Genomic DNA, 24404 nt, shown 5'->3' with positions numbered 1-24404 from the left:
CATTTACTTTCTGGTTAGATGACTATTTGAAGATGGAAATTCAGACTCCAGATCACGGAGCTCCTGTCCAGACCAACATTACAGCTGAGACAGGAGGAACCACCTGTGCTCCTGTGATCGACGGAAACACTGTTCAGGGATCACTGACAGTAATAAACAGCATATATGGAGGTGAGTGATAAAGTCTGAGAAGTCTGAGTTTTTAAGTTAGTGAGTTTATATACATTAAAAGTTTATCAGAACCTGTATTTGACAGAAATCAGTTTAAATTATATGTAAATGTGGAGCACAGATTTCTTTCTACTCATTACCACTACCAGAGGTCCCTGCTAGAAAATCCAGCTTGGACACCACTGCTGGTCACCAGCAAAACCAGCAGATGTTGTGTTTTGGATGCTGATATGCTGGGTGACCAGCTGAGCCAAAATGAACCAGCATAGACAAGCTTAAATCAACATGTGCTGTTTTTTTGTTTTTTCTTTCAACAGAGGTGGAAAGTAAAAAATTAGTCCATTTTCCCCTGTGACATTACTTTTTTGAGTTGAATTAAACTATAATGTGTTTACTTGAGTTAATGTTTAAATAAAAAAGAAGTGTCGATCACTGCAATGATCTTACTGGAGAAAACAGTCCATCCTCTAGAACCCGTACAGAACACAGCAGCACGGATCCTCACAGCACCAACACAGAGAGCTTATATCACCCCATTTACACACTGCACTGACCGCCTGGATCTTTTAGAGAGAGTTTAAACTTCTGCCACTAGTTTTTAAGACACTAAATGATCTTAAAGTAGCATTTACATCACAGAATGTCTGTCTGTTTATGTTCTAGCACGAGATCTTAGATCTGCAGATGCTGACCTTTTGCAAACACCTTCCGTAAAACACAGCAAACTGTGGAGCTCAGTTGACCTTTATTAGACAGTCATGCTTAGTGCACAATTTCAGGAAACATTTGAAAAAGTATCTCTTTGATTTTGCCTTTAATTAAAATTCTATGCATTTCTTTGGTATTTATCTTTTTAAGTTCTGATCTGTGTCATTGAAATATAATTTTAAATGACTGCTAATAGTTTTCTTCTATTACTGTTAAGCTTTATCACCTGTCTGTAAAGTACTTTAAGCTGCCACCAGCATGAAAAGTGCTCTATAAACCTATTATTTATTATTATTATTGTTGTTGTTACTTGTGAGGTAGTTTTACTTCACGATTTTAATTTTCAATAACTATTACAGGGTTAAAAACAAATATAAATATTCTTCACTTTTCTTTTATTATCACCCACAGGAAGCTGACAGTATAACATGAAATGAACACTACTTTATGTATAATGTGAACCATTATGTATAACGTGGTAGGAACGCTGCTTATAAACCACCCCCTTCCCATCCCCCTCATCTGTGTGTTGTGTAGCTTTACTCTTTAATCGGTGCCACCTTCCGTGCAAAACATTTTATTTTCTTTGCTCATCCTTCCAGTGTGTGTTTGCTCTTCATGTTTGCTGGTTATTTTCATGTTGTGTAAATTTTGCATTTTTCTGTTTTATGATATTTATTTTAATTTTTGTGTTTGTTATTATTAGTGTATTTCATGCAAAGTTTCTGGAGATTTTATAAAAAAAATTAATTGGCAGCTTGAAGAGGGTTACACTGAAACCTAACATATACATTGCTAAACACTACAATGTTTTTCTGTGTCTGCTTATCAGAATTTGTCACTGTGTGTAAACAAACACACACGTATGAACTGGAGAAGACATTTAGGAGTATAAATAAAGGACTGTCAGATCATGGAAACTCAACACTTCTGAATAAGCTTTATACAGAGCTCAACATCACAGAAGGTGGGAGTGGAGAGGTCAATAATGAACATGAAGTGAAACAGATAGAAACATCCAGGAGATGACCAAAACAAGACACCAATAAAAAGGAATGACATCTTCAAACCTATACCTGGAAAAGACAAACCCATCAGACCTGTGCTGACAAGAGGAATCGCTGGAATTGGAAAAACAGTCTCTGTGCAGATGTTCATTCTGGACTGGGTTCCACTTCCTTTTAGGGAGCTGAATTTGATAAAAAAAAAAAGCTCAGTCTGATTGATCTTCTTCACCTCTTTTTTTCCAGAAATGAAACAATTTCAATTAATAGACTTAATAAACTGTGCTGACTACACAGTCGTGTTCATCTTAGATGATCTGGATGAGTGTCGACACTCTCTGGATTTCAAGAAAAATGAGATTTTAGCTGATGTAACAGAATCAGCCTCGGTAGATGTGCTGCTGACGAAAAAGTGTAAGGCAAATGTGAGACAATCCTTTTTTGCCCAGTGTCTTTCTTATTGTCGAATTGTGTACATTGACCTTAATTGTGGCAAGTAAGGCCTGCATTTCTTTATATGATTGCCTGAGTTGTTTTGTAATCTCCTAGATGAATTGTTGATGTACTTTCGGTGAAATTGTAGCAGGCTGGCCACTCCTGGGAAGGTTCACCACTATTCAAAATTTTCTCCATATTGTGGATAATGGCTATCACTGTGGTTCTCTGGAGTCCCAGAGCCTTAGCAATGACTGTGTAACCCTTTTCAAACTAGTAGATCCCAAAGACTTTGTTTCATATCTGTATTTGAATCTCTTTAGAATGTGGCATCATGTGCTAAGACCTTCTAGCCTGCTTCACATTGCCAGACAGATTCTTTTTAAGATTCTTGATTTAGATTCAACAGGTCTGGCAGTAATCATGCCTGGGTGTGGCCAGTGAAAATAAACCCAACAGTCAATTGAATTTGAATTGAACTACTTTTTCACATAGGGCCAGGTAGGGCTGAGCAGCATTTTTCCTTCGATATATGAAATCATCATTTAAAAACAACTGTTTTGTGTTTTATTTGGGTTATCTTTGTCTAATATTAAATGTAGTTTGATGATGAGAAATATTCAAGTGTGACAAATATTCAATAGATAGAAAAAAACTGGGAAAAGGCAAATACATTTTCACAGTACTATATGTCAATATATTTGATTTATCATTGACATACAAAGTAAATTGTTTTTTATGTTCTTTTCTATTTAAACAATTTTAAGGTTAAAAAAGCGACACAAACAGCAGAATTGTTTACTGCAACACAATTTTAATCACAAGTTTTTGGCACTAGTGATGTCAGGTAACAGCTGCCTCCATAAACTGTTGCAATGCCAAAAAGACCAAAATATTGTGTAAGCATAGATTTACTTGATGCTTAAAAAACATCATGAAAGTGTGTGTGTGTGTGTGTTGAGTTGTATGTGTAAGGAGTTTTCTTCTCTTTGCAGTTTGGTTAACTGCAAAATTACAGGTGAAGGCTGTGCTGCTCTGGTTAAAGCTCTGAAATCAAACCCCTCGCCACACCTGAGAAAGCTGAAACTGAGTGTCAATAAACTAGGATATTCAGGAGTGAAGGAGCTCTCTGATCTACTGGAGGATCCACACTGTAAACTGGAGAAACTACAGTGAGTTACTCATATTACATCTATAAATCTGAATCATACCATCTGATTTATAAGAGAGCAGTATAAAATCTGAAACTGATATAGTTTTTAATGTACAACTGAATGTGTGAAATTTAATTTCTAAAAGTCATTCAGTTTGACATCTGACCTTGTTGCTCCATTAATTTTATGTATGTGAGCATGACATAATGCTGATGATGTGACATTGCTTGCCAAGTGATGCTGGTTGCATAACTGAACAAAAGTGAGCACCTGAAAATGATGCTATGTATTAATCTGTACTACTGTATAACAGAGATAGTGTTTACATGCTCTTAAAAATCTGATCACTGTAGGAAATAATATTCTGTCAGTAAAATGTTCATGTTTACATGCACTTGGGTAATCGGATAATGGAAAACTCCAGGTCTGTATGAGGCAGACAGTAATCAGATTTTCTGCTTTGCAACTAGGCAGGAAACTCACAGAATAAGACATGATGCAAGCATAATGTTAAACTCATCTTTTTTTTAACATTGAGTCACTTTAGCAGAAAAAAATGAATATACATCTAGATGATGAAGAATATTTAAATCCTTAATTTTGTCAAGCATGTAGTTGGTTTCAGCATCACTTCAGAAGTGTTTTGGGTGCTGAGTTTGCTATTTGCTATTTGAGATACAGTGGTCTGTTTTCACACGTGTATATTGAGAAAACCGAAAGAAATCAGAGTGAGACTATAATGCGCTGAGAAATCTGATTAATGAGTTAAAATCCTGCTCTCTTTATTAGTTTTACCAATCAGATTTCTAGGCCTTAATCTGATCTAAGAAATCAGAGTATGCTGTTTACATGGTACTTGAATAATCAGATTATAGATCAGAATTACAATCAGAAATCTGATTTTGATGGGATTATTAAGTGCATGTAAACACACTCAGTGATAATATTTGGCCCGAAACTGTTGAGCAGCTGTATCCTATATCAAGCGGGAATGAAAAAAAAACTTTCAAAACTGAAAGTGGTCAAAACTGAAAGCAATTTGTCTCTTCATTCGCAAAAACCCTTTCAGAATTTTGTTACATGAAGTGATGATGCAACGCAGTGGTAAACATGCCCCTGTCTATAATGGGCATATATTTTTCTCAAACACTTAGTTGTAAGAATTTGTAAAATTTAAATATAGAGTTTAAATTATTTGCATGTCTTTGCATTCTAATATTATTTACATTTTGCATGACTGTTTTTTAAACAGTTGTAAATGTATTTATTTTTTCATTGAGTTATGAAGTCAGTTGTATTTTGTCTGTTCTCTTTTGTTTAAACATTTTTAAAGCAGGTTCAACAGTGACACAAACAACAGAGTTGTGTACTGCAACAAAGTTCCAGTCACAAGTTTTTGCCACTGTTGGTGTCAGGTTAAAAAAACAGCTGCCTCTGTAGACTGTTGCAATGGCAACAACACCAAAATATTGTATAGGCATAGATTTATTTTTCATACATTCTGTAATGCTATAAAACATCAGATTGTATGATTTCAATTGAGGTTGTGCTTTACTCACTTGCAAATGAAAAAAATAGGCTTGATGCTTAAAAAATATCATGAAGGGCTCATATTTTACAAATTAAAAATGTGCATCTAGTGAAGCCAGTCTGGACTGAAACAGTAATTAAAAATACAAAAATTTCTCTTATGTTAGACAAATGACTGAAAATTCAGGTGTTTTTGCTCTGAACTGGCCTTTGCTCTGTATTGTGCTCTTTGTGTGTTGAGCTGTAAGTGTGAGGAGTTTTTCTCTTTCTGCAGGCTGTATGACTGCAAAATTAATGGTGAAGGCTGTACTGCTCAGGTTAAAGCTCTGGAATCCAACCCCTTATCACACCTGATAGAACTGAATCTGAGCTGGAACAAACTAGGAGATTCATCAGTGAAGAAGCTCTGTGATCTACTGGAGGATCCACACTGTAAACTGAAGAAACTACAGTGAATCATTCACCATTCATCTAGAGACTCTTTTACTTTCAGTATTTTGTGTGTGTACATGTGTAAAAAAGAGAGAGGGGAAGAATGTATGTGATAGAGCTTCCACTGACTAGTTGACTTTTCAATTAAAATACACTGAATGTCACTGTGGACAGCTGTAGAGCCTAAAGTGATTAATAAAGCATTTTTTTCTGCTCTCCTGCAAACCTTAAATTCAGTTTCAGTATAAAATTTCTTGTAAAACACACATAAGAATATTTCTATGTTCGCCAGCTCTCTATTACGGTTCGCTAGCTCTCTATTACATGTCTACGGGTCTCAGACCAAGACACACAACGCTTCCAGGCAGTCAGCAACAGGGGCGTTTGTGCTTGTGCACAGGACAGGGGGAAGGGGAGGCGCTACGGCTGAGCTCCAGGCATTGTCAAGAAGGAGAGATGGCCGAGAAACAGCCAAAGAGGAGAAGATCTGAAGAACCAAGATTGAGACAAAAGTTCTTACATCAGGTAAATGAGTTTCAGTGGTAGAGAGACCTCCGAGAGTTGACGAGGCTCAAGTTGGAACATTGACTTATTTTTGTGGTTTCACAGAATCAATAGGTCAGTATTGTTTTGTCCTGTTTGCTAATGTTTGTGATAGTGTCTGGTTAGCTTCACAGCAGCAATTGTAGTGACAGTTTGCTAACCCACAACCTAGCTACTGTTAGTCATGTTCCTTGCTGCGTTCACTGTAACAGTGTATCATGATGTTTGTCTATACATCATTTGTGAAGGGTTTTATGGCTATAAAGATTACAAGTCATGATTATGACATTTAATAATATTGCCATGAATTCAGGAAGTGTCTTGGTTGGGAGACTGGCAACACTGACCAATCATTGTTCATGTCCTTGCAGTTCTTAGGTCATTGAGGAGGAAGGTCAAGAAACAGAAGCACTATGGTGGTTATGTGTTTAGAAAAGAAAAAGAAAAGGCAGATTATTTTTAAAATTATGGTGGACCTGTTCCTGGGTGTCACGAAGAAGACAGTATGTGGGCTATCTGTCCTTCAAAGAGAGCTTTAGGAAATGAATGTGAAGAACTTTACATAAGTGTAGTTAGCTACCAGGTTAGCTGTATGGCATGTAAAGGCAGGAGTATTGTTGCCACAGCTCAATGATCCTTTACTCTGTTTCATTGTTCCACCTGACAGCTGCAACAGCAGTATCCTTCCTTCTCTTCACTATGTTTACATATGTGTGCCAGAGAACATTCTGTCATCCCATTGATCAACATCAAAGAAGACATTGTAGGAGTTGTCAGGCTAGGCAGGGAAATACAAAAAATTCTGACATTCTAGACTTTGTTGTGGGACGTCCCAGACGCCGCATTGCTGTTCTTTGATTATGTCACACTACAAAGCCTAATCCTCGTTCCTGATGCTCATATTTGGGCCAATTGCTGGAAATATGTTAGCTACAAAATTATGTCAAAATCGGGTTGAATTCCTGTAGTCTGATCCCAGTATTAGTCAACATGTGAAACACTGTTGAAACACAAATGCATCTGTAATGTGCATATTATGTATCATGAAAACTACTTTAAGTATCACAAGATTACATTTTTGCTATATTACCTTTTGTTATTGGGCTTCTCTTGTAGTGGGCTTCTTGTAGTGGTTGGAGGAGGGAGCTTACTTTAAGCTAGAATTGGTGACCATGCTGCAGCAGCACCACATGCTGATCTTTTTCAGACAGATCAAAGCTCAATGCTCAATTGTTGTCTAACAAACTTTATGATTTATAAATGATATTTATAAGGATATTTACCTCACATTGAGGTCTACAAGTCAAGGTTTCCTTCAAAGTTATAACCAAGGGCATGTAAATGGTGCTACTAGACTTATGACTTTTCCACTAGACAATGTCACTGTACATGTTTCTGTAAAACTAGGAGTATTATATTTGTACAAATGCAGTTCCAATAATTGTTGGTTCCATTGTGCCAAATTCCCATAAATTAAAGACAAAATCAAAAAGGAACAATATATGGCAAATGATATAAATTATGGAAGCTTATCATTGTATCTGTTGAAAATACGAATGCTTCATGAGTGCTTTTACCCATATGTGAATATTAAACTGTGTCTAAAGATTTTACTTTATTAAGAGATACTTCGCAGTATATTGGCTTTTTACAGTATATAGATACATTTTCAAACAAGTTATAGGATGTATATAATTTATATCAATATAGTTTGATGTTGCTTTAAAATACATGATCTGTTTCGTCCACAAAGCCGAGCCAGTGTTCTCTCCAACATCTCTCCTCTCTCACACTCTCTATGCAATCCTGGCCCTACTCACAATTTCTCCTGCACCATGGAGGGAGACACAGTGCCTGTCTACATTGCCAAAAGATGATCTGATTTATGAAAAGAAAACAATTATTTGGAGAAGGCTTCCTCTGAGGCCTGTGAAGCACCAATGTTTCTTTTCTAACTGCTGCTCACGCAACGTCATTGGCCAGCCGAACGCGCTCGGAGGGAAGCATTTACAACAGTACCATAAACCACATAATATAGTTATATATAACTAAGGCAGTAAAGAACTGTCTACCTCAGTAGTCAGAGCAAGTTGGTCTGTTGTTATTTTTATTCCGTTTACAGTTTTATTGTTATTTGCACAGCTGTGTAATTTGTTGAGCAGGAGAGAAAACCCTGTAAATGTACTCTTTTTTTTTAATCAGTCTGTTATTGTTGAAAACAGCTGAAGGAGCACATGAGCTATTAAAGCTATTCATTTTACATCATTTTTTATTTACATGTTGATATATTGTGCAGCTGCATATTTCCAAACAGGGAAGGAAACTCTGTCTTTGCGACTTAATAAAAGTGCTTGTGACCTCTCATGTGTGGCTTTGACTTACAACTGAACATTTAGACCACCACCATTTGGCCTGCAGGTGGCAATAGTACATCATATACTGGTGTGGTGTCCGATGTACAGTGAGTGTGGTGTGATCTCATCTAACAGACTCTCCACTGAGAACCATCATGAAGATGGTTTCAGCATGAATTTGCCTTGTAATCTCATTTTTCTGACACATTTATGTAGTCATTAAATAAGTGTTACTGGTTTAATCTTTGAGTCTACAGTAGCTTTACAAGAACAACTTCCACACCTGTCCCCGTCATACTCCTTCCCGTCATGTGATTCCTGTTTGGCCTGTGATAATGTGACTCTTGCTGCTTTACTGGAATATCTGACTACATGTTCCAGTAAAACACACTCTGTGAGTGATATTTGGTCTGTATTGATCAAAGTTAATGATTTGTCGAACCCAGTTTTGGAACCAATCACACTGTCCTCTGGTGCCATGTGCAGTTAGATAACACAGAGGGAGAGAGATTGTCCACAAGACGAAGAAAGAAAAGGAGGCAAAAAAGAAAAAAACGCAGGACAGAAGAAAGATGAGGACCACCTTTGGCCTTCTCCTTGTTCTTCTCCTCCAGCAGCGTGACAGTGCTGTAAGTGTTTTAGTCTGGGCCTACAAGATTTTTTGCACGATTTTAACCCCAATTTGCCCCTTGTGACAAATTTTCACAGTCTGAGGTGATTGTCCAGGTTGGGAGCTTATTCGGAAGCGACTGACGGAGTGAATCTTTAGACCTTCAATCAAACTCTGAAGTGATCGGAGACCCTCCGATATTGTTAAACATGTTTGATATTTACAACTCAAAACGTTCACGAGTCCTGTGGTGTGAGAAGGTCAGAGATGAACTCAGTGAGTGAATCAAACGACAGCCAATCAGAGAGCTAGAAGAGCGGAGACAAAGGCGAGAGATGTGCATGGACACTGCCTGAACAGCTGAACACAAAGGCAGAGGAGCTGCGTGTAAAACACAGGCAAATAAGAGCTGTTATTATATTTATGTATGGATCCAGAGGTCAAGGCACTCTCTTTACAATTTCAAGTCAGCTGACAGTTTGTAGTGAAATATTTCACCAGCTCTCACTGAGATATCAGCATTTCTGAACCCCATATTAATCCCCAGTTTGCGCTTTTGCTATGCATAAAAGTACAAACAGGTTCAGTATGTTTAGCTTCGTTTGTGTCGTGATCTGAGGAGATCTGGCAGTTTGAGTTCTCTCATAGCCCAAACTCATTATACTTCTCTAGTCTGAGCGCCCTCACAACAAAAAGTCAAGAAATGCTGTGACAAACTGACGTTAGATTTGTGAAACTCTCCGTTTTAGAAACCTGTTCAGATTTTAAAAGCCATGTAGTGACCACACAGCCTTAGGGGTCATTAAGCATGTTTGTTCATTTGAACAATGAGTCATTTCTGTTTACTCTCCAGTTTGTGGTAAACTCTGACCTTAAATTAAACAAGTTAATCCTAATTTACTGAGCTGGAGTCTTTAGATAACAATTTTAGCTGCAGTTGAGTGTTTATGCTAAATGATTATGAGGAAGTTATGAGAATAAGTCAGTATAAATCGGAGATTTGGTCTCTTATTGATCACAGGTATTGATTACTGTGGAGACATCAGAGTGGGGTTACTTAAAAGTTTGCCAAATGTAGTTTAAATCTAACACAAATAGACTAAAAATGCCATTTTTAAAGACATTTTTTTCTATTTTCCTTTCCCTTAATTTACTTGTTTTTTTTCTACAAACAGTATTTTACATGGACAGCAACGATAACAGTAACAATAACAACAAAAACTAATAATAATAACAATTCTTTTTCTTTTGGTAATTTTAAGTTCCTGAAGTGGACACACTTTGTAGTTCTACAGTTACAGACTGTAGTCCATCTGTTTCTCTGCATACTTTGTTAGCCTCCTTTTAGCATGTTCTTCAGTGGTCAGGACCCCCATGGACCCTCACAGAGCAGGTACTGTTTGGGTGGTGGATCATTCTCAGCACTGCAGTAACACTGACGTGGTGGTGGTGTGTTAGTGTGTGTTGTGCTGTTCTGAGTGGATCAGACACAGCAGTGCTGCTGGAGTTTTTAAACACCTCAGTGTCACTGCTGGACTGAGAATAGTCCACCAACCAAAAACATCCAGCCAACAGCGTCCTGTGGGCAGCGTCCCGTGACCACTGATGAAGGACTAGAGGATGACCAACACAAACTGTGCAGCAGCAGATGAGCTATCGTCTCTGACTTTACATCTACAAGGTGGACTGACAAGGTAGTAGTGTCTAATAGAGTGGACAGTGAGTGGACACAGTGTTTAAAAACTCCAGCAGCACTGCTGTGTCTGATCCACTCATACCAGCACAACACACACTAACACACCATCACCACGTCAGTGTTACTGCAGTGCTGAGAATGACCCACCACCCAAATAGTACCTGCTCTGTGAGGGTCCATGGGGGTCCTGACCACTGAAGAACAGGGAAAAAGGGGGCTAACAAAGTATGCAGAGAAACAGATGGACTACAGATGGGTTGGCTTTGGGTTGATGACTATTTTCTAACCTCTCTATTTCCCATCATTTTAACAGGTTGTTGTTGGAACTGTGCCTTTGATGTCGGCCTTACACCAAACGACTTTTCAAGCAATTTTACTGTCGCAGACAGTTTTCCACTGTCAGAATGAAACCACAAGAGTTTGAATCGCTGCATGTTTTGTCGACGTGTAAATCTTACCTGCATATTTTACAGGTTCATTTAAAATATTCCAGGTGAAGATCTGCTAGAATATACAGCTCTACAGGGAACTGGGCTGAGCATTCCCAGCCAGCATATCTTCCCATTTGTACCACTGCAGAGCAGAGAAGGAAAAGGTTTATCTGCTTGTAAATTTCCACCAGGTGCATGATGGGATATAATCTCACAAATCTAGTTGCAGTCTTGCAGATAGTGACCCTGCACGATCCCCAGTCTTTGCAAAGTCGTAGTCTGTGACCTCTGTTCTGATTGAATGTCTTGTGCTGGGCCTCATGATCTGTCCCTGCTTACGACGGCCGAGTATTGTTCTGATTGCGTACTTCTTTGGGTTCAGTAAACTCGACATTTTAAGACAGGTTGATTTCTTTATAATTTGTTAGTTGTTTTTATAGCTGTTTTTAACAGTGCAGAGTGTCTGTTGCTATATGAAAAGTGTATAAATGTTCTGTTTATTCAGGAGGAGGAGCCTGAAGTAAACCCACACCTCACCAGACCAGGCTCTGCTCCACAGCCCTACAAATCCGCCCGTGACCGTCTGTCTGAGGAGTGTCTGAATGAGAAGTACACACGTCTGTCCTGTTCTAAAGTGTTCTGCCCGCCGTGGAGGCGCTGCGTCAATGGAAAGTGCGTCTGTAAGCTGCCCTATCAGTGTCCACGCCTGGGCAGAGCTGTCTGTGGACTGAATGGACAGTCCTACATCTCCTTCTGTCAGGCACAAGTAGACGCCTGCAGGAGCAACACAGCGGTGTTCTCTCACTACGGCCCCTGTGGCGAAGGTGAGAGACAGATGGAATACGAGACATTCTGGATATTAATTCTATTAAAACTTCGTTCTTGATATTAATGTTATTAGAGCTTTATTCTGGATATTAATTTTGCTAAAACTTAATTCTGGATAATGTTTTTATTACTTTTGTTAATATTTGCTAATTTTTATTAGTTCTACAGCTGTCCCAGTCATTTTAGAGTCATCTACATCTTTTATGTGTATTTCTCCTATTTTATTTATAGTTTCCTACTAATTATTTGAAGAATGTGAAGCTGCAGAGCACCAGCATCATATTAAATTCCTCATTATATATATATATATATATATATATATATATATATATATACATATATATATATATACACACACATATATCAATATATATATATATATATAATATATATATATATATATATATATATATATACATACATATCACATTTTGTCATTTATCTGCATCCAAAATGTGGGAAAAAATATTGATGCCAAACTTTTGAATGGTAGTGTATGTTGGAGAGTTGAAGAAATAAGAATGACTGTCTGTGTGTGTGTGTGTGTGTGTGTGTGTGTGTGTGTGTGTGTTACAGATGTTTTTAAGGTGGAGCTAAAGAAATCCGGTGATCGAGAGGTGGTTCAAGTGGAAACTGAAAAAGGAAAAGCTCTGATTTGTGGAGCTAAATCGTGGGACATGGCTGCAGCTAATGTTATCTGTCGCAGCCTGAAAGCAGAAGCCAGGTAATCCCACCTGTACAGTCAGGTAAATCCACCAGTACAGCCAGGTAATCCCACCAGTATAGCCAGGTTATCACAACCTTGAAATCAGGTAATCCCACCTGTACAGACATGCAGTCCCACCTGTACATTCAAATAATCATACCTGTATGGCCAGGTAATCCCATCAGTACAGCAAGTTTCCTATTTTTTTTCTTTCTTTTGAATTAGAGGTGCAGCTTTCTGCTCAGAAGATGACGATTAAGGATCTGGAGGTTGGCCATCAATGGCCATCTCAGTGCATGAGTGTGAGCTGCACAGGATCTGAGTACTCCCTGGCTGAATGTACCATCTATGAGCCTCAGGACGTGGAGGAGGATACTCAGATTGCTGCCTTTACCTGCTACAAGAAACCCCAAGGTGCAGTTCCCCCATCAGAACCCACTATTGCACTAATTATGCTGTACTTAAAGGGCCCATATCAGCACTCAGTTTCCCTTGCTTTTTTTAAATGATTCCATAATGGTTGCCTAAGTGGGCACTAAGCTGCCCACTTTGAATTCATCATGGTTGAGATGCCAAAAAACACAATAATACTGCCATTCAGTTTCCTCCCACAGTCCAAAGACATGCAGTCAGGCCAATTGTACATGCTAAATTGCCCCTAGGTGTGAGTGTGTGTGTGAATGTGTGTGTCTGTCTGTCTGTCTGCCCTGTGATGGACTGGCGACCTGTCCAGGGTGTATCCTGCCTTCCTCCTGATGACAGCTGGGATAGGCTGCAGCAAACCCCGCGACCCAGAAGGAGAAGCGGCTTAGATGTGTGTGTGTGTGTGTGTGTGTGTGTGTGTGTGTATTCCTGGCTGTCGAGAAATGAATTATTGCAACTTTTTTTTTACATTCCTCAAATATTTCATTCAAGAAAAATACAGAATATGGGCCCTTTTTAAAATATAATTATAAATTATTCCCAGAGTGCAGTGCACCAGTGAATGGCTACCTTAAAACCAACCTTTTAACTTCACTCTTAATTGGTAGAATGAATGCATTCGTTTTTATCTATTCTGGCTCTTTTTCTCTGCATTAGATGATGACGCGTGTCCGGAGTTCCGCTGTGTGAATGAGAAGTGTATTTTGTGGAAACACACCTGTGATGGAGTCGATGACTGTGGAGATAACAGCGATGAGATGTGCTGCAAAGGTGAGTACTTTATCAGTTCTATAGCCTCAATTTAAATACATAAATATTATATATATATCATTCCAAACCAGCTCACTTTAGACATGGCAGATCATATCATATTAAATAATTCAGGCAACCATACAACGTGGCATATCGCTGCTGTCGGAACAAAACCTCGTATCTCCAAAATGTTAACTTTCCAGGAGAAGGAAAAAACATACATTACTTTTAAGTCAATGGAACCAGACATTTTACGAAGTGTTGCTTGGCCATTTATTTTGGTCTGTTCATCATGAAATTTACACACAATGTAAAGGGCGACAAGCATTTTGAAATTATGCCAAAAAGTGAAAAACGACAAAAATGAAGATACAAGGTTTTGTTCCGACAGCAGCAATTTACAAAAACAGAAACTGTACGTTATATAACTTCTATAAGATATTTGACCTGCGGCCCATTTGGTCAGATTCTGAAGAAGAGAGTGACCGCAGGACTACATCAGATTCTGAACATGTAGATCTTAGGCCAGCTTTTCGGTGGCTATCAGAACAACTACAGACACTGGAATCAGCCAGAAACAAACAGAATAGAATTCAGCAAAAAGATGGGCTGTGAAATGCTTTACAGACTCACTGGAACAAAACCACATTCAGCTTCATCTGGAAAACACTGACAAAGCTGAGCTGAACCTGATATGGATTTTTATGACTATATCTGTAAATAAAAAGGTACTAATTTTTGTGGAAGAAATTGCTAATATTAAAGCACGTTATACAACATTTGGGGCTTCTTTACTTTACTTTCTTTAATTTGCAGAACTGCTGTATATGGATCATTCTACTGAATTAGTTCAAACTGCGGTCCCACAGTAAAAGTATTCAGACCTTACAAATTTACAAGGTGTATGTTATGATCTATGTAACCCTTAATGCATTTCAGATGGTAATAAGCTAAATATACACAAAATCATAATTTATAAGGTACCTTCTATTGGGAGGTGTCTGTCCCAAACTTACTTTTTTATTTATTTATTTTACTTTCTGTTAAAGTGAGGTTGAATTCAATTAATTTTTTTTTAAATAATAATAAAAAATTAAAATAAAAAAATGTCACAGCTATGCCCCTGCATCCCTGTTCCTCGTGGCTACATGGTGAGATCTCATTGATTTGAAGTAAATGTGTCCCGAAGTCTGACAATCAGTGTGGAACATTAAGAATTGTCACTACTGAAACACAGATTTTCTGCATTTAAGTAATGGAAACTATTTTGATTTTTATGTGTATAACTGTTCACAGCTTTGTTTGATCACATACTGGCTAGTGTTTCTGAGGTCTGCTCAAAATGAGCTAAAATTGCCACGACCGAAACAGTCACTACTGAAACATGTTGCAAAGTTTCGGTAGTGTTATGATTTTTTTTTTTGGAAGTAAAAAATATGGAATGTTCAATCATTTGCTTTAATAAAATAAACAGTTATAGAGTCACTCAAAGTAAAAGGATTTTAGTCTAAATTAATTCCAAATCAGCCCAAATTTAGTTTTCAGGGTATCAGTGGTGATAAACTTCATCACACTCTTTTTAAACATATTCATGCTTATTCATTATGATATGAAACGTGAGAGTTAGTGCTCGATCATTAAGTAAAAAAAACACCTGTTCAGCAGCTGTTTGAGAAGTTCTACTCTAAAGAGTCTGTTTACCTGCTTATTCAACTCGTATCTCTGTTCTAATCTGACTGCTGTGTGCTCAGAGTGCCAGAGTGGGGCGTTCCTCTGTAAGTCTGGAGTGTGTATTCCGGGCCGTGCTGTTCGGGACGGGATCAGAGACTGTCTCGGAGGAGACGATGAAGTCCCCACTGCTGCAGTGGGACCTGCTCCAAACTGGTGAGATTCATTCACTTCCTCTCTCAGCACGTATTACATAATACAGCGCAGATGCCCTCACAGCCAGATGAAGACCCCCACACGCCCCTGGGTGTGGATGATTCTGAGGCGTCTCTAAGCCTTTGTTACCACTGGAGAAACCCCACCAGGATCACATGCACACTGTCCGACGATCTTGTTTATGATCATATATACTACAATGAATGTAACTTAACTGATGACCCTCCGATCTGTGGGAAATCGGCTTTCCTCTGATCGTGCAGCTAACATCACAACAGATGAAGCTTTGCTGAGGACAAAACAGCTACTGGCCACCTATGAGGTTGTTTAGCTGTTTCTGTGCATAATTTGGAGGTGAGTACAACAGCAAATCTGTTTGTCCTTCAGAATTTCTGCTAGCACCTCTGTTGGATTCCAGTAGTATGTTAGCACTGAGTTCATAAAATTCTGTGTAAAGTTCTGCAGGACAACAATTCTAACACCACTACAAAAATGTATTGGTAACCTACAAAGAATGGCTAAAGAAAATGTTACATTTTGGAATCGTTGAGTCAAAGTTCAGATGTTAATCTAATAGAAATGTTGTGGCAGGACTGAAGACTTGGTGGAAGAAAGCCCACCAAAATAAAAGAGTTCTGTAAGAGGGAATGGGCTGATCAACTGATCGTTATTCACATACTGGCTAGTAATATAAATCAATGTATATGAGTATATATATTTACATACATACTCATATACTGTGGGAGCCTAAAACTATTTCATACTAGCTGAATGATAGACCATTCAGAGAGTATCTGTATATTCATGTTAACCAGTGAAAACTGGTGAAAACCAAAAATACAAGTCGAGACGGTGCTATGCACAGTGGACACCAAAAAAAGAAAAGGACCATCCAGATTGTTACCAGCATAAAGTTCAAAAGCCAGGGTCTGTCATGGAATGGTATATGGGAGCAACTTGCTGTGAAGGCAGGATTAATGCTGAAAGATGTATACACATTTTGGAATAACATACACTGCCTTCTACACAACGTCTTTTTCAGAGATCCATGCTTATTTCAACAGGACAACACTAAGTGTTACAAGAGCATGGATGCACAGTCAGAGAGAGCAGAGGCTGGACTGCCCTGCCTGTGTGGTGCATTATGAAGTGCAACATACAATAATGAAGGCCCCGCCCTATTGCGCAGCTGAAGACAGAGAACGGCAAAGAAATTCTGCTTTAAAAATGAATCAGTTGGTGTTTTCAGTCCCCAGACAGTTTTTATAAGGAAAGTTGATGTAACACAGTGGGAAACATGCTCTCATCCCACAGGTTTTTTAATGTATGTCATCTATCAAATATCCTTGGAAATGTGCACATTTGCAATTATTTGTTCAACAGGAATCCCAACTTCAACTAGATATTAAATTTCAGTTTACATTTTTAGCATTTAGTTACTAAAACAGTCAGAATATCTGCACAGCCTTTCGGGGATTTTAAACTTTTTTTTTATTGGAAACAGAAACTAGGAAGCCTCATATAATCAGTCAATAATGAAATGTATGTAGGTTAATGTAAACCTTGTTCTTTACACAGTTCACAGAACGATGTGTAAATGTGGTTTCTCAGGTTCTGCTTTAGTTTTTTCAATTCAGAGGTATTGTCAGATTGTGTTTGCAGATATACAAAAATTAACTCAACTGCTCAAGTATTTTTTCAATGAACAATTTATTTACTAATTTCCTTTATTGATACATTTACTTGTACTCAAGTACATTATCACTAAAGTAACAATACTTTTACTTAAGTAAGGATTTTCAGTACTCTTTGGACCCCTGACCTGAGCTATAGGAACCATTTCTCATCCAACACTAAGAACGTCTCAGTTCTGATGCAGTTTTCATGTTGTGTGAGAGATTTTAGGAGAACCGCCTTTATAATTCCACAAAAGAGCAGCCTCTGAATAAACCTGCGCACAAAACATCCCAAGCAAAAACTCACTCACACACACACACACATACACACCCACACACACACACACACATAGAGGAAAAAGACACTAACATGTCCTTTTTTTCAGAGACTGTCTGGTGGAGCCCAAAGAATGGTAAATATCTTGTTAATTAACTTTTCAGTCCAGGTTTTTTTTAGAGATGAACTGTGTAAATCTGTGTTAACATACTGATGCCCTGCTGTGTGTATGTGTGTGTGTGTGTGCGTGTATGGGTGTGTGTTAGATATCCTGCAGGTTCGTAACTACACTGAGAGTCAGCTGGAATGCGGTATTCCCAACCCGGATTACGTTCACAGGACGAGCGAGCACTCCCGTTTCATCCGCAGAAAACGAATGGTGGGAGGACAGGAGGCCTTACCGGTCAGAATCTGCACATACTGTTCATAGTATTCGATTAGGCCATTAAGAACATCCCATAACACCCCGCACCATTTTTGGTAGGCGAGCTGTGTCTCTGACTGTGCTCTGATAGGGCTCAGCACCGCTGCATGTGGACGACGACCAAGCACAATAGACCAGAATGACCATGAAAAACATGAAAAAACATGTGGACACTTCAGATCCAGTGTCCAGAAAATGCTACGGGAAGTAGCTAGATTAGTGTACTAGATCCATATAACCTACACAGAAAATTCTAATCTGTAAGATTTTACAAAAAACAGCTTCTTATTTGAATCTTCCGTTCCACCTAAAATGGTGCTGCAGTTACATTGAGATTCTTAAAGCATAGAACGAATTTCAAACAAGAAGCTGGCGACTGTGAAGCATCAGTGATCCTCAATAAATGCAGTAATTTACCCCAATAAATACATCTTTAATCAAGATATATCTTAAACTTGCATTTGGAGATGTTTAATGATAACAAGCAGCCCAGCAGAGCTGTAATCAGCCACTGGAGCGGCTGGACTGTTGAACAAGTCTCATTGGCTGATCTAACGCTGCGTCTCAAACAACAAATTTCTATACTACACCTATTACGCTAATGAGTGCACTTCTAATGATATATGCACTATTTTTGAGTAGTATTTAGTGTGCTAGTATGTGGTTTGGGACAGAACAATAACATAGCTGTTTAGATTTCAGCTTTCATTTATTGTCACTATAGCAACAAATCAAATAAAATGTATCACTTAAATATAAAACACAGATACATTGGTTAATATACTTTAATAAGCAGTTTATAAATTTGTTTCAGTTTTCTGCAAAAAATACTACATTTTACTACACTTGCTGGATTGGTTATGGCTTTGTTATCTCATAAAAAGCACAAATGTGCAATGTCACCGGATTACTATGAATACACATTCACTGCAGGGGTAGAGTTTGCCTTTTTTAGTATATGAGAGCAAATTAAGAACAGGTTAGGTTCAAGGTTCAGGTTCAAGCTGCAGAAATTGCATAAAATTACAATAAACAACAAATGCAAGCACAGTGATAACCTGGATTCTTGCAGAATTCAGTGGTTGAGGTGTGAACAGAATATTCAGAGTGGTTTGGTGTGAAACGGTTTATTGTAGAGATGCCATTTTATTTACTACCCAAAACCACCAGTGAACCTGCATGAATAGTTTTCTTTGGGGACTATTTGACATGCACTGTTCATGCACCCCTCCACCATTAATCAATTTTAAAATATGTTTTAGACCAAAACCCTCTCAAAACTATCATAAAACAATGAACATAAAACGTCAAACAACGTAAAATGTCAGTGAAGTTTATATATGAAGAAAGCTGCAGTTGTCCCTTTTTTGTCTTTGTGGAGAGGTGTGAATTATTTTTCACAGCAGCAGGTTCTCACCCCTCCATTTTCACCCTCATTGCTTGCTAGCAGCTCAATATTTCACACACAGACAGACAACAGTGCACTAGTTCATCTGAAGCCAGAGTTACAGGGAATTTTTTAGTGATTACATCAATTAAAAACATAAGTTTCCATCTGATGGCACTTTGGCCACTAGGAGGCCTGCAGAAAAGTTATCATACAACAAAATCTCTGCTGGAGACAAACAGAATATTATACAGAAGATGCACACTGAATTCACTTTATACATTAAATAGAGAACAAATTGCTTCTATATTGTTTAAAACAATATCAAACTTTTGAACAGTAGTGTTTAAACTACAAACAGACATTATAGGCTTAGACTTTATACTGTTGGCTTGTATTTTGACCTCCGGCGACCTTCGGTTTCAGTGGCAGTTCCAGTGGCATGCAGCTTTGACGGAGGAACACAGGTTCCGCTGTGAGGGGGTCTACCTGGGGGGCTGCTGGGTTCTGACTGCTGCCCACTGTGTCAGGTAACCAGTCAGTGAGCAGAATTATCCATACATCTTCTTTCTTTCGTATGGCCCAGTGATCTTTCATTACCCTTAAAGCGATAGTTCGGCCTTTTTTTCCGCTCTTCCTCCAAATGTAATCAATCAGCCAAGACATGCTTGGTATCTGAAATTTGTTACTTTAGTTTTACGCTGGCGCTACGAGGCTAAAGTAGCTAAAGAGTGAGGGAAACCTCTACCCCACCAATTACCATCATATAAACTGCATGTCTAAATCATCTCATATGACTCAAACCTTGTTGAGCTTTAAAGGAATCATGTTATGGAAAACTGTCCATAATTGGAAGTAAAAATGCAAAAAGAGTTTGTTTGATTTCCAATATGTATTTTCTTATATACACCTATTCAGACTACAGCAGTTTAGCTCCGCCCACTTACACTGAAGTTACAAGGAGGGTTTCAGCCCAGACTGCTTTTTGAATGAGACACAATACAGCCAGTCATTTACTGGCTGGTCATTTACATAGTTATAAATGATCAGTCTCAAAGGTACAGCAACAAGAGCAGGCTGTGTAATAACAGTCCCCTATAACTTTTATCTAATCATTTGTTAACGATTATGTTATACTTACTGCATTACTAAGTTGTACTATTTACTAACCGTTTACTTATGTAAATCACTGTTGTCGGAATAAAACCTTGTATGTCCATTTTAGTCGTTTTTCAGTTTTTGACATAATTTGAAAGTGCATGTTGCTCTTTACATACATACATACATACATACATCATCTAAACCGCTTATCCTTCTGGGTCACGGTGGGGTGCTGGAGCCTATCCCAGCTATCATTGGGCAGATGTTGCTCTTTACATTGTCTGTAAATTTCATGAGGGATGAACCAAAAGAAACGGCCCAAAATCACTTGGAAAAAAGTCTGGTTCCATTGATTTACATTAAAAGTAAAGTAGGTTTTTTCTCTCTCTTGTAAAGTTACCATTTTGGAGATACAAGGTTTTCTTTCAACAGCAGAGAAAAAATAAAAGCACCGTTAATGTTTTTCATAAATAACATAATGTTTAAGCATAATAAGTAATGTGGTTTGCCTGTATAAATACTGCAGCGTGTTCAGGAAATGTTTTTGAAATGTTAGTTTAGGTTATTATTTCTTCAGCATTTATTCATGGGCAGGGATGGGGGGAGTTGGGGTGCTGAGGGTGCTGCAACACCCCCAGATTTCAGGATTGCAACCACTAGAAATAACAATAATAACATTACTAATAATATTTATTAAAAAAAACATACATAATAGAGATCTGATCTTTATAATAATTTGAGCATAGTAAAGACCGATCGGTGCTTGCTTTGGATTTGAATTTAGATTTTTCTATTTTATTGATATGTTTTCAAAACTTGCAGTAGCCATGCTTCATTTAAGTTAACATATAGACCAGTTATAGACCAGTTTAGTGTCCCAAAGCTGTCTAATATTGTTTTAGACAAAAATTTAAGGTAATAATGATGTTTTTTTCAACCATGATATCTCCTGCTTTGTGTGCTCTCCAGCGTTAAATCTCAACATGTGACTGTGGGCTGGACACAATCAGTTACCATGCCACATATCAGCAATCTGATGGGTCTACACTCAGCTCATTTGCATAAAGTTTGTCATGATGCATTGTGAATGATGTAAATGATCAAAAAATTCAAATGGGAAAATCGTCATCGTTAATGTCACGTATGTGAAGCTTTTTTTCACTGAACTTTCTCTTTAATAAACTAAATGAACTGATTCTGAGTGGTTGTGTTTGTGTGCAGGCCGAAACCTGAGTTATACCGGGTTAAGTTGTCTTTGTGGAAGAAGACTGAACCGTTGGTCACAACGGACGTCGCTCCAGTGAAGAACATCATCATCCATAAAGATTACAACCCACGCACCTACCAGAACGACATCGCGCTGGTGCAGCTGGAGGAGTTAGCGCACTCGAAAGAGTGTTTATTGCCCAACCCTGCAGTTCGGGCCGTGTGTGTGCCGTGGTCCACTCTGCAGTTCCAGGATGGAGACACCTGCACCATCTCCGGCTGGGGCAATAACAGAAGTACAGCATCCACAACAAGGCTTTTATACCTTAATGTCCTCTTATGATGTTTGTGTGTGTTTATCCACCAAAAACAAGGTCAAAAAAAGGCCCTAACTCCTTTTTAAAATGACCATTTTCCAACCTCTCTTTATTCCTTGGAATTAAACAGGCTGTTTTTGTTACTCTGCCTTTAAGGCTGATACAAGAAGTTTGACCATCCTTGGTCAAACTACATGTTCTGTTAATTTTCTAAGTGTAAATAAGTTAAGCTCACTTAAATATGGCACTTTTAGTGTTTAATTCTAATTACTGGCTTATTCATTTGTTTAGCATATTGGGAAAAACAAAGCATAAAATATAGAATGTGCCATAACTTATGCACAGGCCCATTCAGCAAACCAACAGTAATTGTGCAGTAAAGGGTGTGCGCACATATTTTTACTTAGAAAATCAATAAAACATAATTTGACCAGGGCGCCCAAACTTTTGCATAAGACTATAAAATTGTGGCAGCAGCCACGCGGCACATAGACAACCAGTAGATCAATAAGAGTTATACCAGTTAAATAAGGTCCTGTTTGTGTTGTTTAGGTTGTTGTCTATGTTAAAACGGATGTGATGTGTTATTCTGTGTGTGGGTGGGTGGAGGGGTGGGTTACTGGTAGTGTGAAGTGTGAGGTTGGTGGTGACCACCCCTGCAAATTCAGTGTTATGTTCTGCTGATTCATCCATTAGAGAACTGTTATTGGATCAGTTCATGGCTTCAGCTGACTCTTCTATAAATGACCTCTGGTCTGAGTGGCCCTGTATTCAAATGCTTCATTCAAATGGAATTTCAGGCTGAAACTTTTGTGTAAATGGGTTAAACTGCTGCAGGTCAAATAGGTACATATATGTAAAGTCAGAACGGGCTCTTTTTGCAACTTTGTTTCCATATGTGGACCATATGCACTGGGGGTGAACTGTATGTTTTGAAACTTTAATTATGTTTACATAGAAAAACAACTCATTTATTTAAAAAACTAAAAAACTAAAAAATCCACAACAGGGATGAAGGAATGAATCATAGAGGCTGTTCTGGTGTCTCTGTAATGCTGTTGTCATGGTATCCAGTGATTTGAGGAAGCTGATTATTGTTTTCAAGTGTTTCTCTATGGTTCTTATAGAGGGACACAGGTCAAATGTTCTGAAATGGACCAATGTGACGATTACTGGAAACTGCAAGAACCACTACAAGGAGAGGTTCTTTGATGGAATGGAGTGTGCAGGTATGTGTGAGCAGGATCTGTTGTGAGTAGGTAAGACATTTCTATTCTTTTTATATTTGCAGATAATTGACTGATTATGTATGTCAGTTTGTAACCTGTACTGAGCTGAAACTCAACATTATTCACATGCACTGTGATTTACAGGCCCTAAAGGAGCTAAACTGCTGTAGGCTGAATGGTGGGGCTAAACTGCTGTAGCTGAATGGGTGGGGCTAAACTGCTGTAGGCTGAATGGGCGGGGCTAAACTGCTGTAGGCTGAATGGGTGGGGCTAAACTGCTATAGGCTGTATGGGTGGGGCTAAACTGCTGTAGCCTAAATGGACAGGGCTAAACTGATGTAGGCTGAATAGGTGGGGCTAAACTGCTGTAGCCTGAACGGGCCTATTTTCTTTATATTTTAATGCTTATTTGTTTTTATTTATTTATCTATTTATTATTATTTACATATAATTATTATTATTATTACAATTGTTATTAAACAAGCCCTTCTTTCAATTGTTTTTATTTTTGCTTTAACCGTTTTACATGATTTTCTTGTTTAAATTCATTGTGAAGCATGAAAGGTGCTATATAAATTATTATTATTATTATTATTATTATTTGGTTCTTAAATGGGTTGGAATAGTGAAGATAAAAATGTGTTCATTAAAAAATACCTTTGGTGTATTTCCCAGGCTCACTTCTCTAAATCTGCCCTGTCTTTACCTGCTCAGGTAATGTGGACTCATGTCATGGCGAATCCGGGGGTCCGCTGGTGTGTAAGGACGCCAGCGGGCTGTCGTACGTGTGGGGCATCGTGAGCTGGGGGGAGAAGTGTGGGGACGCTGGTTTCCCCGGCGTTTACACTAAAGTGGCCCACTATTTTGAATGGATCCGCTTCCACACCGGCAGGCCTGCGGTCACCAAGTACAACCAGTGAGGAAGAACAGAACTTTACAGAGCCCACCAAACCCTGCTTTACTCTTCATTCACAGGTATACACAGTACACAGACGGATGTGAGGTGTCGCTTTAGTAGGTTATGAGGCTGTTTACTTCTGTGGATGCTTGTTTTGGAATGGAATGCTGTTTATTAACATTGTATAAGGAAAATTCTTTGTTTCCATTAAAATGTTCACAGACCAA

General features: G+C 38.3%; 2 protein-coding genes across 3 annotated transcripts; both read left to right on the top strand.

Annotated features, from left to right (window-relative positions):
• Window positions 1-2: 2 nt before the first annotated feature.
• LOC118822246 (ribonuclease inhibitor-like) lies at window positions 3-5660 on the top strand. Of its 2 annotated transcripts, none has more exons than XM_036591189.1 (3): window positions 3-171; window positions 3337-3490; window positions 5277-5660. In XM_036591189.1, exons 1-3 carry the CDS (start codon window positions 33-35, stop codon window positions 5455-5457), a joined length of 474 nt encoding a protein of 157 aa, XP_036447082.1. In that variant the 5' UTR covers window positions 3-32; the 3' UTR covers window positions 5458-5660. The 2 variants fall into 2 exon arrangements, 1 of the variants encoding a protein (XP_036447082.1); XR_005008433.1 differs by having other exon boundaries at window positions 61-171; window positions 3314-3490.
• Window positions 5661-8754: 3094 nt separating this feature from the next.
• On the top strand, window positions 8755-24404 carry LOC118822924 (complement factor I-like). The gene is made up of 14 exons (XM_036592253.1): window positions 8755-8960; window positions 11574-11892; window positions 12473-12620; window positions 12727-12742; window positions 12830-13016; window positions 13683-13796; window positions 15530-15662; window positions 16128-16162; window positions 17725-17751; window positions 17882-18018; window positions 19853-19956; window positions 21749-22029; window positions 23178-23279; window positions 23994-24404. The coding sequence occupies exons 1-14, from the start codon at window positions 8904-8906 to the stop codon at window positions 24197-24199; spliced, it is 1866 nt and encodes a 621-aa protein (XP_036448146.1). The 5' UTR covers window positions 8755-8903; the 3' UTR covers window positions 24200-24404.

This window comes from Colossoma macropomum, unplaced genomic scaffold, assembly GCF_904425465.1.
Source record: "Colossoma macropomum unplaced genomic scaffold, Colossoma_macropomum, whole genome shotgun sequence".
Taxonomy (NCBI): domain Eukaryota; kingdom Metazoa; phylum Chordata; class Actinopteri; order Characiformes; family Serrasalmidae; genus Colossoma; species Colossoma macropomum.
Note: the sequence above shows the minus strand (reverse complement) of the source record. Positions and strands in the feature narration are given on the sequence as shown.

Coding starts and splice junctions, on each gene's coding strand:
- LOC118822924 (XM_036592253.1), top strand. CDS start 8,904: ATGAGGACCACCTTTGGCCTTCTCCTTGTTCTTCTCCTCCAGCAGCGT. Junction 13,017..13,682: donor CTGCTACAAGAAACCCCAAG/GTGCAGTTCCCC, acceptor TCTCTGCATTAG/ATGATGACGCGTGTCCGGAG. Junction 13,797..15,529: donor CGATGAGATGTGCTGCAAAG/GTGAGTACTTTA, acceptor CTGTGTGCTCAG/AGTGCCAGAGTGGGGCGTTC.
- LOC118822246 (XM_036591189.1), top strand. CDS start 33: ATGGAAATTCAGACTCCAGATCACGGAGCTCCTGTCCAGACCAACATT. Junction 172..3,336: donor AATAAACAGCATATATGGAG/GTGAGTGATAAA, acceptor GCAAAATTACAG/GTGAAGGCTGTGCTGCTCTG. Junction 3,491..5,276: donor TGTAAACTGGAGAAACTACA/GTGAGTTACTCA, acceptor CTCTTTCTGCAG/GCTGTATGACTGCAAAATTA.